This window comes from Nycticebus coucang, chromosome 11 (assembly GCF_027406575.1).
Source record: "Nycticebus coucang isolate mNycCou1 chromosome 11, mNycCou1.pri, whole genome shotgun sequence".
NCBI lineage: Eukaryota > Metazoa > Chordata > Mammalia > Primates > Lorisidae > Nycticebus > Nycticebus coucang.
In genome coordinates this window covers 5,598,432-5,618,486 of record NC_069790.1, presented here as the reverse complement: position 1 = coordinate 5,618,486, position 20,055 = coordinate 5,598,432, and the positions used below count along the sequence as shown (strand labels likewise).

The window sequence follows — 20,055 nt, the reverse complement described above, 5'->3', positions numbered from 1 at the left end:
AAAAAACAAAACATATCCAGATATACCATGATCAAATAAACAAAATCCATAAACAAAGAATATTGAAAGCAGTAATACAGAAACAATTATCACATAAAAGTGATACTCAATTAAGGGCTGATTTCTTATCAGAAGCCATAATGAAATACAAAGTCTGAATAGTCCTAAAACAAGTAGCACTTAGTGAGTTCAAACTCAGCCCTGGCCAAAAACTGCAAAAAAAAAAAAAAAAAAAAAAGTAGCACTTAAATAGTTAACAAAAGTCTTCTCACAAAGAAAAGTCCAAAACCAGATGGATTGACTAGTAAATTTCATCAAAGTAGAATTAACAATAATCCTTCACAAACTTTTCCAAAAACTAAAAGAGGACAGAACACATATCAGCTTATTCTATGAAGCCAGCATTACCCTAAAACCAAAATCAGGCGAAGACATCACAAAAAGATTACAAGCTAATATTTCTGATACTAGCAACCTAATCTGGCAACATAAAAAAGGACTAAACATCATAATCAACTAGGCTTTATCTCAGGAATGCAAGGCTAGTTTGAAATACAAATATCAGTGTAATTCATCATATTAACAGAAGAAAGGACAAAAAAACATGTTTATCTCCATAGATATGAGAAAAAGCATTTACCAAACCCTAATCTTTTTTTCCTAATAAAAGCATTCAACAAATTGGGAACAGAAAAGATAATCCTCAACCTGATAAGAGATACCTACAAAAAATAAATAATCACAGCTAACCAGCATACTTAATGGTGAAAACTGACATGTTTTATACTGATGTCAGTACAATATGAAAATAGTTGGGGAGGCGGAGCAAGATGGCAGCCGAGTAACAGCTTCCTTGCATCTGGGCACCGTGAGTCGGGGGAGATAGGACTCCAGGCATCTCTGGCTGGTGGGAACTGCCTATCATCACTCCTATGAGGCTACAGGGAGTCAGCGAGAGACTTCTGGACCCCAAGAGGAGGACTAAAACAGTGGAAAACCGGCAAGTGGTCGCGTGTGTTCAATCCGTCTAAACCCGCCCACAACTGTAAGTTCAGTAGCAGCGAGACTGCAAACCAGAAAGGCCTTACCTGTGAACTGTTTTGATGTCCTTGGACTTGGCACTGAGTTGAACTGCCTTGGGGAAGGCCTGAGCGGGAGTGCGGAGAACTTTGGCCGTTGTCTAGGGCCCCAGTCTGAGCCGCTGAGCCAGACGGAGCTAATAGTGTTTGGCGGTGGGTCACACGGATCCATTGTCAGTGATCTGCCCCGGCAAGCTCTGCCCTCAGGGTCGCAGAGCTAGAAACGGGTGGGAGCTGGTAACCCAGCAACCAAGTAGCCTAAGGGTGGGGTCTGAGCCGCCTTGCAGCCCTAACCCTCAGGGGCAGAGTGAGACCGGTTTTGGCACCCTGGGTAAGTGGATAGCCACTTCAGCAGTGATTCCAGCAAGAAAGCTGGGAAAGCTTCTGCTCAGCAAGTTTACAAGTTCAAAGTGCCTTTTAAGTGGGCTGAAGAGAGATTTAGGGTGTCTACCTGCTGGGGTTTGAGAAATCAGCTGCCTCCAGTCGTATCAGAACTGTGACTAACATCTCATACCCCATAAGACCACGTGTTGCCCAGACAATATTCAATAACATATACAAACTGCTTTGTTTTTGGTTGTGTATTTTTTTCTTTTTTTTTTTTTGTTTGTTTGTTTATTTTGACGTTGTTGATGTTCTTTTGTTTTTTAATTTCAATCTTTTCCATACAGATCCCTTTTTCTTTCTCAATTTTTCTAGTTTAATTATAATTTCCCATTGCTGCCTTTTTTAATAACTACAACTTCATTTTTGCTAGTGTTTCTACCGCTATCATTTGGTTTTTCACCCCATTGTATCCCCGTAAAGTTTTCTGTTTGCTTGTTTTGGTTTGATTTATAGCATTTTTGTCTTTCCTCTCTACTTGGTGGAGGTGGGGTCCTGTATCTGATCAGGTTAGCAAAGAGCTGCTGACCTCAAGGGAACCACCCAACTGGGGCACCCCCAGAAGGTGGGGTTTTTTAAGGTTGTGTCAAAGTACCCTACTGTACACCTATATTGCCCTGTCTCCCTCTTTCTGTGCCTCTCTTCTTTTTGTCAATATTCCTTATCCCCACCCCCTCGCCTTTCTCTATCTTTCTTTTTTTTTTCTTATCACTCGGTCCTCTTTCTTTCATCCCTTTTTTGCTCTTCAATCTTCTCACCCTTCTGGTCCTGTAACCCTTAGTCCACAGGCACAAGATCTTAAAGAGCAAGAGGAAGTGAAAGGAAAATTAGGGCAAGGAAACAGATAAAAGAAATCACTCATGAGGAAGAATCAGCAGAAAACTCCAGGCAACATGAAGAACCAGTCCAGAACAACCCCGCCAAGGGACCATGAGGTAGCTACTGCAGAGGATTCCACCTATACAGAAATGTTAGGAATGACAGAAAGGGAATTTAGAATACACATGTTGAAAACAATGAAAGAAATGATGGAAACAATGAAGGAAACTGCTAATAAAGTGGAAAATAACCAAAAGGAAATCCAAAAACAGAATCAAATCAGAGATGAACGATATGAAGAATATAAAAAGGATATAGCAAAGCTGAAGGAAATGAAACAGTCAATCAGGGAACTTAAAGATGCAATGGAAAGTATCAGCAACAGGTTAGACCATGCAGAAGAAAGAATTTCAGAGGTAGAAGACAAAGTTCTTGAGATAACTCAGATAGTAAAAGAGGCAGAAAAGAAGAGAGAGAAAGCAGAACGTTCACTGTCAGAATTATGGGACTTTATGAAGCGTTCCAACATACGAGTTATAGGAATTCCAGAAGGGGAAGAAGAATGCCCCAGAGGAATGGAAGCCATACTAGAGAATATTATAAAAGAAAATTTCCCAAACATCACCAAAGATTCTGACACACTGCTTTCAGAGGGATATCGGACCCCAGGTCGCCTCAACTCTAACCGAGCTTCTCCAAGACACATTGTGATGAACCTGTCCAAAGTCAAGACAAAAGAAAAGATTCTGCAAGCCGCCAGGAGTAAGCGCCAGTTGACCTACAGGGGAAAATCCATCAGAGTGACCGCAGACTTCTCTAATGAAACTTTCCAAGCAAGAAGACAATGGTCATCTACCTTTAATCTACTTAAACAGAACAATTTTCAGCCCAGAATTCTGTACCCTGCTAAGCTAAGCTTCAAAATTGATGGAGAAATCAAATCATTTATGGATATACAAACATTGAGGAAATTCGCCACAACAAGACCAGCTCTACGGGAAATACTTCAACCTGTTCTGCACACTGACCACCACAATGGATCAGCAGCAAAGTAAGAACTCAGAAATCAAAGGACAGAGCCTAACCTCCACACTGATGCAAAAGATAAAACTAAGCAATGGACTCTCACCAAATAAGACGAATAGAATACTACCACACTTATCAATTATCTCAATAAATGTTAATGGCTTGAATTCCCCACTGAAGAGACATAGATTGGCTGACTGGATTAAAAAACACAAGCCATCCATTTGCTGTCTGCAAGAAACACACCTGGCTTCAAAAGACAAATTAAAGCTCCGAGTCAAGGGATGGAAGACAATTTTTCAGGCAAATGGAATTCAGAAGAAAAGAGGAGTTGCAATCTTATTTTCAGATACATGTGGATTTAAAGCAACTAAAGTCAAAAAACACAAAGATGGTCACTTTATATTGGTCAAGGGAAAAATACAACAAGAAGACATTTCAATTCTAAATATTTATGCACCCAATTTAAATGCTCCCAGATTCTTGAAGCAGACCTTACTCAGTCTGAGCAATATGATATCTGATAATACCATCATAACAGGGGACTTTAACACACCTCTTACAGAGTTGGACAGATCCTCTAAACAGAAATTAAACAAAGATATAAGAGATTTAAATGAGACCCTAGAACAACTATGCTTGATAGACGCATATAGAACACTCCATCCCAAAGATAAAGAATATACATTCTTCTCATCACCCCATGGAACATTCTCCAAAATTGATCATATCCTGGGACACAAAACAAATATCAACAGAATCAAAAGAATTGAAATTTTACCTTGTATCTTTTCAGACCATAAGGCACTAAAGGTGGAACTCAACTCTAACAAAAATGCTCGACCCCACCCAAAGGCATGGAAATTAAACAATCTTCTGTTGAATAACAGATGGGTGCAGGAAGAAATAAAACAGGAAATCATTAACTTCCTCGAGCATAACAACAATGAAGACACAAGCTACCAAAACCTGTGGGATACTGCAAAAGCAGTTTTGAGAGGAAAATTCATCGCTTTAGATGCCTACATTCGAAAAACAGAAAGAGAGCACATCAACAGTCTCACAAGAGATCTTATGGAATTGGAAAAAGAAGAACAATCTAAGCCTAAACTCAGTAGAAGAAAAGAAATATCCAAAATCAAATCAGAGATCAATGAAATTGAAAACAAAAGAATCATTCAGAAAATTAATGAAACAAGGAGTTGGTTTTTTGAAAAAATAAATAAAATAGATAAACCATTGGCCAGACTTACTAGAAATAGAAAAGTAAAATCTCTAGTAACCTCAATCAGAAACGATAAAGGGGAAATAACAACTGATCCCACAGAGATACAAGAGATCATCTCTGAATACTACCAGAAACTCTATGCCCAGAAATTTGACAATGTGAAGGAAATGGATCAATATTTGGAATCACACCCTCTCCCTAGACTTAGCCAGGAAGAAATAGAGCTCCTGAACAGACCAATTTCAAGCACTGAGATCAAAGAAACAATAAAAAAGCTTCCAACTAAAAAATGCCCTGGTCCAGATGGCTTCACTGCAGAATTCTATCAAACCTTCAAGGAAGAGCTTATTCCTGTACTGCAGAAATTATTCCAAAAAATTGAGGAAGAAGGAATCTTCCCCAAAACATTCTATGAAGCAAACATCACCCTGATACCAAAACCAGGAAAAGACCCGAACAAAAAGGAGAATTTCAGACCAATCTCACTCATGAATATAGATGGAAAAATTCTCAACAAAATCCTAGCCAATAGATTACAGCTTATCATCAAAAAAGTCATTCATCATGATCAAGTAGGCTTCATCCCAGGGATGCAAGGCTGGTTTAACATACGCAAGTCCATAAACGTTATCCACCATATCAACAGAGGCAAAAATAAAGATCACATGATCCTCTCAATAGATGCAGAAAAAGCATTTGATAAAATCCAGCATCCTTTTCTAATTAGAACACTGAAGAGTATAGGCATAGGTGGCACATTTCTAAAACTGATTGAAGCTATCTATGACAAACCCACAGCCAATATTTTACTGAATGGAGTTAAACTGAAAGCTTTTCCTCTTAGAACTGGAACCAGACAAGGTTGTCCTCTGTCACCTTTACTATTCAACATAGTGCTGGAAGTTCTAGCCAATACAATGAGGCAAGACAAGGAAATAAAGGGAATCCAAATGGGAGCAGAGGAGGTCAAACTCTCCCTCTTTGCTGACGACATGATCTTATACTTAGAGAACCCCAAAGACTCAACCACAAGACTCCTAGAAGTCATCAAAAAATACAGTAATGTTTCAGGATATAAAATCAATGTCCACAAGTCAGTAGCCTTTTTGTACACCAATAACAGTCAAGATGAGAAGCTAATTAAGGACACAACTCCCTTCACCATAGTTTCAAAGAAAATGAAATACCTAGGAATATACCTAACGAAGGAGGTGAAGGACCTCTATAAAGAAAACTATGAACTCCTCAGAAAGGAAATAGCAGAGGATATTAACAAATGGAAGAACATACCATGCTCATGGATGGGAAGAATCAACATTGTTAAAATGTCTATACTTCCCAAAGCAATCTACCTATGCAATGCCATTCCTATCAAAGTACCTACATCGTACTTTCAAGATTTGGAAAAAATGATTCTGCGTTTTGTATGGAACCAGAAAAAACCCCGTATAGCTAAGGCAGTTCTTAGTAACAAAAATAAAGCTGGGGGCATCAGCATACCAGATTTTAGTCTGTACTACAAAGCCATAGTGCTCAAGACAGCATGGTACTGGCACAAAAACAGAGACATAGACACTTGGAATCGAATTGAACACCAAGAAATGAAACTAACATCTTACAACCACCTAATCTTTGATAAACCAAAGAAGAACTTACCTTGGGGGAAAGACTCCCTATTCAATAAATGGTGTTGGGAGAACTGGATGTCTACATGTAAAAGACTGAAACTGGACCCACACCTTTCCCCACTCACAAAAATTGATTCAAGATGGATAAAGGACTTAAATTTAAGGCACGAAACAATAAAAATCCTCAAAGAAAGCATAGGCAAAACACTGGAAGATATTGGCCTGGGGGAAGACTTCATGAAGAGGACTGCCATGGCAATTGCAACAACAACAAAAATAAACAAATGGGACTTCATTAAACTGAAAAGCTTCTGTACAGCTAAGGAGACAATAACCAAAGCAAAGAGACAACCCACACAATGGGAAAGGATATTTGCATATTTTCAATCAGACAAAAGCTTGATAACCAGGATCTATAGAGAACTCAAATTAATCCACATGAAAAAAGCCAACAATCCCTTATATCAATGGGCAAGAGACATGAATAGAACTTTCTCTAAAGACGACAGACGAATGGCTAACAAACACATGAAAAAATGTTCATCATCTCTATATATTAGAGAAATGCAAATCAAAACATCCCTGAGATATCATCTAACCCCAGTGAGAATGGCCCACATCACAAAATCTCAAAACTGCAGATGCTGGCGTGGATGTGGAGAGAAGGGAACACTTTTACATTGCTGGTGGGACTGCAAACTAGTACAACCTTTCTGGAAGGAAGTATGGAGAAACCTCAAAGCACTCAACCTAGACCTCCCATTCGATCCTGCAATCCCATTACTGGGCATCTACCCAGAAGGAAAGAAATCCTTTTATCATAAGGACACTTGTACTAGACTGTTTATTGCAGCTCAATTTACAATCGCCAAAATGTGGAAACAGCCTAAATGCCCACCAACCCAGGAATGGATTAACAAGCTGTGGTATATGTATACCATGGAATACTATTCAGCCATTAAAAAAAATGGAGACTTTACATCCTTCGTATTAACCTGGATGGAAGTGGAAGACATTATTCTTAGTAAAGCATCACAAGAATGGAGAAGCATGAATCCTATGTACTCAATCTTGATATGAGGACAATTAATGACAATTAAGGTCATGGGGGGGAAGCAGAAAGAGGGATGGAGGGAGGGGGGTGGGGCCTTAGTGTGTGTCACACTTTATGGGGGCAAGACATGATTGCAAGAGGGACTTTACCTAACAATTGTAATCAGTGTAACTGGCTTATTGTACCCTCAATGAATCCCCAACAATAAAAAAAAAAAAAATGGGGAAAAAAAAAAAAAAAAAAAAAAAGAAAATAGCAGTTGTATTTCGATACACTAGCAATTAGCAACCCAAAACTGAAGTAAGTGAAATGATCCCATTTACAATAGCATCAAAAATAATAACATACTTATAAGTCAATTTTTAAAAAAGAAATGTAAGACTTATATACTGAAAACTACAAAACATCATTGAAAATAATTTAAAAAGACTTAAACAAATGGAAAGACACTCCAAGTTCATGGATTGGAATATTTAGTATTATTAAGGTATGAATACTCCTGAAATTGACCTACAGATTCAATGCAATCCCAATTAAAATCCAAATGGGTTTTGTGTAGGAATTGACAAACTGATTCTTAGCATTAACATGGACTTGCAAGGAACCTAGTAATCTAGAAAACAAATTTGAAATAATCACACATAAGGATTCTAAAACTTACTGTACAGCTACAATAATTCAGACAACAAGATAATGGCATAGGATAGAGACATATGAATCAAAGGAACAAATTTAAAGTCCAGAAATAAACCCATACAACTGTGGCCAACTGCATTTAAATAAGTGTGCCACGAAAATTCAATAGAGAAAGAATAGTCTCTTTAACAAATGCTGCTAAAGCAATTGAAAATCCACATAATAAAAAATGAATATGGCCTTTTCTTGTACCACATGCAAAAATTAACTCAAAACAGATCAAAGGTCTAAATTTAAGAGCTAAAATTATTAAAGTCTTGTAAGAAAACACAGTAGTAAAAATTTGTGACCAATAATTAGGCAGTAATTTCTTACATATGGCACCTAAAGCATCAGCACCAAATAAAAAACAGAAATTAGAAGCTTAAAACCTGTGTTTCAAGGATACAGTAAAACAGTAAAAACATAACTCGGAGAAGGGGAAAAATATTCGCAAATCATGTATCTGATAAAGGTCTAGTACTTAAAATATATATATGAAGAATTCTTCATATATATAACTATTCAACAACCAAAAAAGCAAATGATACAATTTAAAAATAGGCAAAGGCCTTCAATAGGCATTTCTACGAAATATATATCCATGTGGCTACAAAACATATCATGAAAAGTAACATATTATTATTCATTTAAGGAAATGCAAACAAAAACATGCAAATAAAAATGCAAATAAAAACCACAATGAGATAACACAAACATCCTAGAATGGTTATAATCCAAAAAGATGGGCAATACGAGTATTGGTGAGATGTGGAAAATTCAAACCCTCATATATTGCTGATGTGAATTAAAATAGTTTGGCAGCTGCTCAAAATATTAAACATAGAGTTACCATATTTTCCAGAAATTCTACTCCTAGGTACACACCTCAAGAGAAGTGAAAGGTATGCTCACATACAATGGAATATTATTCTTATCAAGGAATAAGTAGTGATGCATCCTATAACATGGCTGAAACTCAAAAACATTATATACTAAGTGAAAGAAAACAAACACAAAAGGCCATATAGTATATAATTACATGAAAGGTCCAAGACAAATAAATCCATAGAGACAGAAAGTAGATTAGTGGTTTCCAGGGCTGGAGAGTTAATTGCTTAATGAGTAAGTATTTCTTTGGGGAATGATAAAAATGTTGTGAAATTAGATAATGTTGATGGTTGTCAAACCTTGTCAATATACTAAAAACAACTAACTGTGCACTTGAAAGGAAGAATTTGATGGCATGTGAATTTACCAAAGTAAAAAAATACCTGTGCAAAATAAAGGTGAAGTTGCTGTGCCTCAAGTGACTACTGTAAAATCTTATGAGTCCAAATTGTTACGATTTGTAGATCTCACATTTGAAAAAAGTTTTAGCATAATTAACTATTATAGTTACTTATTATATAATAAAAGTACTGTAAGCAATTTCATATAACTTTTAGAAATAATTATTCTTTGTACACATAAGCAGTTGTAGCATACAGAATTAGACCTGGATAAATTTAAGTACATAGAAAAAAATTTAATCCATTTCTTAGGTTTGAACCTGCCACCTCCGGCATATGGGACCGGCGCCCTACTCCTTGAGCCACAGGCGCCGCCCTAATCCATTTCTATAGAAGAAAAAGGGCCTTAGGAAATTAAGATAACTGGAGAACATTAGCCTATTGAATAAGACTGAAAAAAATATTTGAAATGCTAGTAACTTTCTTAAAATTATTGAAAAGCTAGTTGTGATTACCTGGAGAACTTGCTGATCCCACTATTTTCAACGAATCTTGAGTCAAGCGAAAACCTCTTGGCAATCGAACCAAATATCCAACTATTAAAAACAAAAACAAATGATCAACAATTTGCCTCATGTGAAATTCCGAAATATTCAAATAACAATACTGTAATATATTTGATCCTGGTTTAAAAAGAACATCATATATCAATCTCCTCTGACAGATAATTTCTCTATTCCAACTTTACTCCTTCATATGCTCTGATGAATTTAATCTACCTACCGTCTCTCCCTATTATCTCCTACCTCTCTCTTTTTTTTTTTTAACATCCACTTAGATACTTTCTTCATTTTTAAAAGTCCCAGTCTCCCACCATTCAAGACTCAAATTGCAAGTTTCTTCTCCTTCAAAGTTTCTGTTTGTGCTTATTATTTCTTACCTACCATAGCACATCACTAGCACCTATCCATAGCACTTATCATACATTGTATTACAGTTCATTATATACATACATCCTTTCCCTTATTAGATTACAGCTCCAGTGATAATAGGATCAGTGTTTATGCCAACTTATCAGAGATCAAAACCAACACTATACCTGGCACACAGTGAATGTTAAGTAATAATTAGGAATACATCCTGATATTCATCAGTCATTTTTTAATGAGTAAATGTGGCTTAATAATGTGAACAGAACAAGTAGGAAGGATAGTATTAAAATGCAATATACCCAAATTACTTTTAACAGAGGCAGGAAATAAAGTGCAAAGGAAAAAATACAGCATTCAATGCCAGAAGACCTGATTTTAAATCCTAATTCTACCACCTGCTGGTTTTAGGAAAGTCACTTTAAACTCTAGAGAGCTTCAGTTTTCTGATATGCAGAATGGGACTACTAATTACAGCCTTACAGAATTAGGTTATAGTAACTAAGTGGAACATTGTATAAACTGTGGAAGGCTATATAAAATGAGGCCTTCGTTAGTCATAGGTTACATATTATGATATTGACTTATTTTTCTATTTCTTATACACTCATAGGTCCAATCTTGTTACCAGCTCGAAGACCCGTAAAATTTTCAAATACACACCCTTTCATACCTAGCACAAGACCATAAACAATGTTCAAGAAGCATTTTTATCTTACATGGCAAGTAAAGGCTAGTGGCTGTTCCCATACTTATATATGAACCATCTTTGGATTCCTGATATCTGGCCTGTGAGAAATCTTTTAATCTACATCATTCCTTTCTCCTCCCTATCCCATGCCTACCTCTACATTCCTTCTACATTTATATTCTTGGAGGGCGTCTTCTTTCTTTTTTTCATTCTATCTTATTGGAACAATTTTTAACATTTGACACAAATCTCTTTTGTGCTTTTTATCAATTATTTTTTAAAGGTCTATAATCTGAACACAAGATAATGCAGCCAAAAACTTCCCGGTTAAATAATAGTTAAATTGAACTTTCATTTCTTTCTGCAGTGTTTGTTCGTCACTATCTTTAATGTACTTTGAAAACAGTATTGAAAAGCATTTCAATTCATACGTCAAAACTTTTAAAATCCCAGCATTTGTCGCGTTTCACATTTAATAGCAGTAGGTGGCGCTCCAATATCACAGATAATTCAAAGCGCCAGGATGTCCATTCATTTTGAAACGAAAGAAGGCATTTACCATCATCCAAGTTGACACACTGAAATGAACAGTTGGCAAATGACCAATGAACTGAATTTGGCAATTCATTAACACATCAATCTAACTTTAAAACTTTACCTGCACATGTTTGTGATCTATTCTAGTCATACATTATGAATGCCCCTGTCATTCGTTCCTCTATGCAAATGTAAAGTGCCTTTGTACAACTTCTATACAAAATAAACCTTTCTCGTCAGGTATTAGTGAGTAGAGTGTTTCTTTACATAAAAGGAGTGCACGTGACACAAGAGGAAGCAATTCTCCGTGGGGGAGGGGGTAGTCAAGGTTGCCTCAGCCGAGCCCGCCGGCCAAGTGACGCCGATCCTCACCTGACTCGGGCGTCCGCACAAGAAAGGCGGAGAGAAAAAGGATGACAGCGGCCCTGGAGAGCGGGGAGCCCGCGTTCCGAGCCCCTCGCCAGCCCCGCCGCGCCCGGCCCGGGGCCGAGGCCTCCATCCACACGCCGCCGTCGCCTGCCTAGTGACCGCTTATACGGTCGTTGCCTGGCGCGCGCCCACCCGCCGCCGGAAGTCGGAGGCGGCAAACCGGAAGGAGGGATCGGATGGGCGCCAGGCCACTTCCGCCAGGACGGGGAGCTGGAGAAAGGCCCTTTTCTACGCGCTGCTGAAAAGATGGATGCTTGCTAACTGTGGTGAGAGGCCACTGGGCCTTTAGGACTACAGCATCACTGAGGGAATCTTCAAGAGCACACGCCAATTGTCGAAGATTCCCGAGAGGAACGTGGGGCCTCAAAGCCCGCGTGTTCGTGTTCCTGTGGCTTCTGTGGACAGAGGGAACGCCCTTCACAGAAGCCGGGGGTGGGAGTGGGGGTAGCCTGAGCTCAGCATTTGAGGGCCAATCAGAACAACTGATAGTGAGAATTTATGAGTCCCAAAGGATTGCTGGGATCTAGTACTGTACGCAACTAATATTTGATGGATGTGTGGCTTTTACTTGGGTATAAATGCAGCATACACCTATTGGGAATTAAAGGTCAGCTTTTAACACCAGAAAGAAGCTTGATGGAAAAATGGAGAAAATGACCTAGATGAAATTGACTTTATTGCAATACTCAGCCTGGACAATCATCTTACACTGTCTAAATTCAGAAAATCAAAAAACAACCTATCAACTTTGGGAGACCAGAATATGCCTACCGAAAATATGAAAGATTGTTGAGCTGAAGACAAGAAGCAGGTTTAAGAGCACTGTTACCTCTCTCTTTTTGTCTAAAAGCAGGAAGGACATAGATTACAAAGACAAAAGTAATCCTGCCCCACTCCCCCATGAAGAAAGAGTTATCCACTGAACACAGCTTCAAACTCTCATCTACCTTGAGATAACACAAGATGAATTAATATTAGCTTTAGTAACCTTTGTCCGGCATTAGTTTGCTTTCCCTCCAGTTTGCTACCTATAGAGACTCAAAAGTCATTTTCTTTTCTCTTGCTTTAAATTCTCTAAAAATTTACATTCTTTGTTGAAGATACTGTGTAAGCTAGAATTCAAAGCCATCTCTTTGAGAACTTATTCTCTGGATGTCTCCCATATATGAGTGAAATATACATAAGAAAATAATAAAATTTCTGAGGTTTTCTGTTTTTGTAAATGGAGGTCCTTTTCAATTACAAACCTATGGTTAGGGGTTATGGTTTTTTTCCCCTACAGAGCCTAGAAAAGTCTATAAACAGAACTTGTTTTGTAAAAATTGAAAGAGAATCATACCTCTACTTTGCTGCTGCTGGAAGGATTTACTCAATAGGAATAGGACTGTTGGGAAGAATGAAGTCTGAAGTAACTACAGACAAAATGAAGTCTTGAAGAATGAAGTCTGAGCAACTACAGACAAAATACCAAACAGTAAATGAATTGTTAGCTTTAATATGAAGAAATGAGTGATCCTGAGTGAACTAAAAAGTGTCACTCAATATACTGTGTTCTGGATAAAGAATTTCAAACTATTAGCCCAGGCATCTAATTCAACTTTCCTACATAACTATATCTCAAAATTTTAATGACCGTAAGTGGGCCATAGGCAATCTGGTTTTAACACACATATCACCATCACTTGCCTGTTTTGCATTTTTGCTGCAGTAAGGTGTAATCTTTCAATCACCAAATTCTAATATTTGGAGTTCTTATAGTAACAGTTTTTATGCAAGAATAAATTATTTAGTTGAAAAGAATGTTTAAATGAACTGGTATATTAATAATTTAAATGATATTTTACAATGTAGACTAACAACTGATATTGTAGTTTTGTAAAATGAGTTTGCCAGATTACTCTGGACAACATGGTTACATTAAAGGAAGTAGAGATAATTTAGGGCATGTAAAGGATGAACCTGTGCTTTTGACTAAAATTTGAAAATTACTAACCTTAAAAATTAGATACACCAATTCAAGTTTAGTTCAAGTTCAGAATACCTGTTTATATTTTGCAGTGCATTTAGACGTACATTTATTTAGATAGCATATATTTAGTGTTATGATTTATTTGTCATATCTATAGAGTTAATACATAATTGTAATTACATATATACTTTTTAAATATATCATGTTATCACTGGGCTAACTTCTTTATACTGCTTAAATTTATTTTATAGCCATAAAGTATCAAGTTGTGGGAAAATTTAAAAGTAAATGAATGAGCACAGCTTTTCTGAGTGTTGGGGAGAAGAGTATCATGGAAATAGCACTATCAAGGCTATCTTGATTTTCTTAAGAATTAAGTTATGAAGTACATAAAAATGTTTCAGTGTCTTAGAGTTCTAGCTGTTACCAAGCAACAAGGGTTCTGCTGCTTTTTTTCTTTCCTGTTCTTTTACTGCCCTATCCTTTTCTTTGGTGGAGGAAAAAAATTATCTTAAAGAGAAAAAAATCTACTCTACCAACATTCAGAAAGCTAAATCAATAATTTTATACTAGATTAACCCTAATTTGAAAGAACCATCAGAAGTACTTAAGTGATAGTTATTGAAAAGCCTAAAGAGAACAGTTATGGATATGGAGGTTCAGCACACACCAGGAAAGATAAGTATCTCTAAAAGGCCCATCCTTTCACGAATGAATGATGTTGAGAATACAGATTACCCACATTACCATGATCTCTTAAGAAAAATGAATATGCCTTTTGTGAAAGGCTTTGAGGACAGACATAACCATGGCAGGTTTGAAAAGAAATGCAACCCTTCTTTTCTTAAATTTCACCCTTATCCACCATCAGTTCTGCCAGACTATCATGTGCACTATCCTTATCCTCCACCATATGGGCCAGATTACCCATTATTTCCACTTCGGGATGAAGTGCCGTTAGGTGATCCCTGTTCAGGCTTTATGAGTCCTGGTGGTGATGCTGATTTAAATCCTGGCATTGGCAAAATGATACCAAGCTTGGTGAGTTACAGTGATGTGAAACCTCAACATCGAGTTCCCAGATCAAACACAGGTTTTCAAACAACAGTGAAAAGGCAAACAATTCTATCAGAAGAACTGCAACAGGACAGGAGATGGAATTCCAAGAAAGTGCCAGATATTTCCATCAGAGCAAAACTTGGAGGTAAAATAAGTGACATTAATACTTTATATTTTTATATACTCAAACAAGACATTGGAGTATGGATATAAGATTCAATATGTTTGTAGTTAAATCAACACAAAATTATAAAGATCTGAATAAGATTTTCTTATTTTTAAATTACAGATTGTTAGAAAAAAAGTAGTGAGAATTATAAACTTTGTATAAACTAAATATAAAACAAAATTTTATTTTTTAGTCGTGTTCTATGGGTCACACCTGTAATCCTAGCAGTCTGGGAGGTTGAGGTCAGTGGATTGTCTGAGTTCAGGAGTTCGAGATCAGCCTGAGCAAGCCCCAGACCTTATTGGGTCTTGTAGTCTCACCTACTTGGGAGGCTGAGGCAAGAGGATCTCTTGAGTCCAAGAGTTTGGGGTTGCTTTGAGCTATGATGCCATGGCACTTTACCAGGGGCAACAGAATGAGACTCTGTCTCAAAAAAATCATTTACTAAAACAGAAAATTCATTAGTTTAAGTGACCAACACATAATACGTAAGGTTATTTCTTCCATATATATGGATAAATTGATTTTATCACAAGGGAATATGTACATCACTTTGGTGAGTTTATAGTAAGCATTCTTATCTGTCTCTCCCTTGACAAAATTAATTTGCAGATGGTTATGAAAGTGTTAGGTTACAGGGGGCTGAAATAAAATGGGAAAGTAGAAAGTAAATATTTGGGGTCCAGAAAAAAATGGGAGCTGAAGAAAAGCAACCGCAGCATAAATAGCTCACATCCCTGGGGGTAGGATGATGACACCTTACTAACATCAGGATCAGGTGGTTTCTCTGTAAGAACTCTTCTATATGTTCATAAGCCTGGCCCAGAAATGGTGATCTCCAAAGGAAGGCTACAGGGACTATTTTCTGTCCGGAAGTTGTCTGGCAGGCAGGGAGTGAGAAGAGATTAGCATCTTTCAGTTTGTGAAAAAGAAAAGGACAAATGCTGCAGCAAGAGGGGCTAGGCTTGCTCTAGTGCCAGAGACTGCACCAACCTTCCTTCTCCAGCTCCAGCTCCCTTTTTTTTTTTCTTTTGAGACAGTTTCACTTTGTCGTCCTCCATAGAGTGCCATGGCATCATAACTTACAACAACCTCAAACTCTTGGGATCAAGTGATTCTCTTGCCTCAGCCTCCTGAGTAGCTGGGACTACAGGCACCCACCACAACACTAAGCTATTTTTTTTTTTTTTTTAGAGACAGGGGTCTCGCTGTTACTCAGGCTGGTCTCGAAACCATGAGCTCAGGCAATCCACCCACCTTGGCTTCCCATAGTGCTAGGATTACAGGTGTGATCCACTGTGCCCAGCCCACAGCTCCTTTTTAGCACCCAGCCATAGACAAGAAACCTAAGGAAAACATGTATCATGCAACAGTGAGGCCGCCACATGTGGAGGCAGTGGGGATTCCTGGTTTCTGCTGACTGCCTACTCCATAGCCAAAGGGCATAGTCTACAGGAACTAGGAAGAGGGTGAGAGTAAAGGAAAAGTTAATGAAAATGAAAAACCCCACAACATAACTCTCCCCAGCCCCACCCCTGCACATTTTCATTTTGGTGCCAGAAGGAGGAATTTAGAGACACATAATCAGAAGATGAGTTATGCTTTTATCCAGTTATGTCCTTAGCAAGATGATTTAGGGAAATTCTGAATTTATTATTGAATTTTCATATAGGCCATAAATGAGATTCAACAGCCTACCTTGACAATACATCATTTCATAATCCGTTGGAAATACTATCTAGCTAAATATGGTATTACGGAGAATCAAATCCACTTGTATACAAATACTATCTAATGTGTTAAAAATATTTTAAGTGGGGCGGCGCCTGTGGCGCAGTGAGTAGGGCACCGGCCCCATATACCGAGGGTGGTGGGTTCAAACCCAGCCCCGGCCGAACTGCAACAACAACAAAAAAAAATAGCCGGGCGTTGTGGTGGGCGCCTGTAGTCCCAGCTGCTCGGGAGGCTGAGGCAAGAGAATCACGTAAGCCCAAGAGCTGGAGGTTGCTGTGAGCTGTGTGATGCCACGGCACTCTACCTAGGGCCATAAAGTGAAACTCTGTCTCTACAAAAAAAAAAAAAAAAAAAAAAAATGCATTAGGAAAAAGTTGCTATCAAAACTAACTTTAAAAAAAAAAAAATTTTTAAGTGTGTCCATTGAGGAAACCACTCATGAGTCCAGGTCCTTCCCACAGACAAAGTACATTTAATTGATTCTATTATTCTACTCTGTCCAGATAGAAGCTTGAGCTCAACCTTTGCTGATAATTCAATGTATAATAGCATTCATCATTAAGAATGTTTCCTTAAAGGAACTGAAATCATTCTTCCTATTTTAAGCAAGGATGCCATACACCTTATAAGCAGAAAATCCTAGTCTAGTGTAATTTTTAAAGACAACATTGTTGGTTTATTCTTGTAAGTTCTCTTAAGAGTGGACTCTTAAAACATTATTCCAAGAAATAATAGGTTGAAGAAATTGTTTATGTTAGTAATGCTAATATAAGACTAAAATGGCATTAATGGACTTTGGACCAACAATTCAGAACCAAATTAAGGTTTATCTAGTCCGTCTGTCAATGCCTGCATCAGTACAACAGAGGAATTCAGAGGATAGGCTCAAAAGTCAGACTCTCTAGGCTTGAATTTTGTCAAAAGCTTACTTCCTGTATGGCACAGGGTAGATAACTATTCTCTTCATGGCTGCATATCCTTATTTATAAAATCCACATAACAGTAATACTTTACAACATAACAATAGGGGCCATGTGGTGTAAAACTACTTAATAAATGTCATGTTGTATAAAGTTAAAGTCCAGAACTTTTGGTTCCTTCACATATAAATTGGGAATGATAGAACTTCTCTTATACATTTATAAGAATTAAATAAACTAAGGGCCTGTAAAATGTTTAGGAAAATCCCTGAAACCTGATAAAGCATTCAATTATTAGTAGCTATTATTATCAGCTATTAACATTTTCAAAGAGTAGTACCTGCAGTTTAGGAAGTGAGTTCAATATAATTTGTTTTGGGCTTTCAATGACTTTGTAGGTCCTGGAAATAATCATGAACTATAAATGATAAGTACTTTCAGCTTTTGAAAACCTTAATACACATTATTTCTAATACATTCTGATAAAGAAGGGCATCTCAAAATTACTCAAATACATCACAAACCAGTATTCTTTTGCAAATATCATAGCAATATTATAAAGGATTATATTTCTGGGTAAAGTGTTCAGTACTTTCTTTGTTGTTCCAGTGAGGTCTCTCTTTCATCACCCAATCAACTACTCTAAACATATCCATTGTTGCTGCAGGTGACCTTAGCACAGAGAAAATAGAGTTTATCTATTGACAGCACATGATTTTTCTCCCATTTGGCCTCCTGACATCAATATTTATACCTCTTTGTGTGTATTCATTTATTTAACCATTGTTTTAGCTCAGGTACTATAACAGAGTACCAGGCACTGGGTAGCTGAAGCAACAGAAGTGTATTTGCCACAGTTCCAGAGGCTGGGAAATCAAAGATCGAGCTTACAGAAGGCTCCTTCTCCATGTCTCCTCATATGGGGGAGAGAGAGAGAGAACTGAAAAAAGTATACACATTTTCAGAAGGGAAAAAACTGCATTAAAATTGTAGTACTCAATGTACACCAACAGCCAAAGATGAATGCAAGTCATGTTTGAGTATCTCTTGTAATTGCAGAAGTCAAACATGACTTGAGTATTACAATTTTAATAGTTTTTTCATTCTTAAAATGTGTATACATATTTGGCACCTTTTTGTGTGTGTGTGTAGATAGATAGATAGATAGATAGATAGATAGATAGATAGATAACACACTCTAGTCTCTCTTCCTCTTCTTAAAAGGAAACTAAGTCCTATCAGGGGGTCTTACCTTCTTTTCTTTTTTTTTTCTTTTTTTGTAGAGACAGAGTCTGGCTGTACTGCCCTCGGTAGAGTGCCGTGGTGTCACACGGCTCACAGCAACCTCTAACTCTTGGGCTTACGCAATTCTCTTGCCTCAGCCTCCCGAGCAGCTGGGACTACAGGCGCCCGCCACAACGCCCGGCTATTTTTTTTTTGTTGTTGTTGCAGTTTGGCCGGGGCTGGGTTTGAACCCACCACCCTCGGCATATGGGGCCGGCGCCCTACTCACTGAGCCACAGGCACCGCCCCTTACCTTCTTTTCTTAAATTTCAAATTAATATGAGGGTACAAAAATTTAGGTTAAATTCAGTGTTTTCAATTCGAAGGTAAAGTTCAAGTTGTAGTTGAGCCTTTCACCCTGGGGAAGTACTGAACACCCTCACATTGTACACATTGTGTGAGATCTCGTCACTTGCCCTCCCGCCTCCCACCTGCCCCTCGCCCTGGCTAGACTATATTTGTGTTTCATCATTCATGTTGGCATGTAGTTGTCTATATATGGGTTTCATATTAATATTGAGTACAGTGGATATTTTTTTTTCCATTCTGGAAATCCTTATTAAGAAGAATAAGTTTCAACTCCATCCAGGTAAACATAAAAGATGAAAAGCCTCCATTTTTTCTTATGACGGAATAGTACTCCATGGTGTACATATACCAAAGTTTGTTAATCCATTCACGTGTTGATAGGTATTTGGGTTGCTTTCTTGACTTGGCAATTGTGAATTGAGCTACAATAAACATTCCGGTGCAAATGTCTTTGTGGTAAAATGAATTTTGTTCTTCTGGCTGGATACCTAGTAATGGAATTGTGGGATTAAATGGAAGGTCAACTTTTAGTTCTTGAGAATTCTCCATTCATTCTTCTTTCCATAAAGATTATATTAGGTTGCAGTTCCAACGGAAGTATAGAAGTGTTCTCTTACATCCACATCAACTCCAGCATCTACAGATTTGAGACTTTGTGATGTGGGATAATCTCCTTAGAGTTAGTTGATGTCTCAGAATGGTTTAATTTGCATTTCTCTGATGATTAGCAATTATGAGCATTTTTTCCTGTGTTTATCGGCCATTCATCCATCATCTTCAGAGAGGTTTCTGTTCAAGTCTCTTGCCCACTTGTAGATGGGATTGTTTGCTCTTTTTTTGTTGATTAATTTGAGTTCTCTGTAGATTCTAGTTATTGGTCCTTTGTCAGATGCTAACATG

At 37.6% G+C, this 20,055-nt stretch overlaps 2 protein-coding genes across 5 annotated transcripts in view; one reads left to right on the top strand and one right to left on the bottom strand.

Annotated features, from left to right (window-relative positions):
• ZPBP (zona pellucida binding protein) overlaps nucleotides 1–12,885 on the bottom strand; it is a 165,828-nt gene extending 152,943 nt beyond the window's left edge. For all 4 annotated transcript variants that reach the window (XR_008372894.1, XM_053553735.1, XM_053553737.1 and 1 more), the window contains exons 1-2: nucleotides 11,655–12,885; nucleotides 9,641–9,721 (exon numbers count right to left, since the gene is read on the bottom strand). Coding sequence is in view for 3 of the 4 variants with exons in the window: in XM_053553735.1 (XP_053409710.1) it covers nucleotides 9,641–9,721; nucleotides 11,655–11,781 (208 nt within the window). In the remaining variant the exon portion in view is untranslated. The remainder of the gene's footprint in view (nucleotides 1–9,640; nucleotides 9,722–11,654) is intronic.
• A 1,440-nt stretch (nucleotides 12,886–14,325) lies between these two features.
• SPATA48 (spermatogenesis associated 48) overlaps nucleotides 14,326–20,055 on the top strand; it is a 72,504-nt gene continuing 66,774 nt past the window's right edge. The window contains exon 1 of the mRNA XM_053553871.1: nucleotides 14,326–14,884. Coding sequence (XP_053409846.1) covers nucleotides 14,326–14,884 — 559 coding nt within the window. The remainder of the gene's footprint in view (nucleotides 14,885–20,055) is intronic.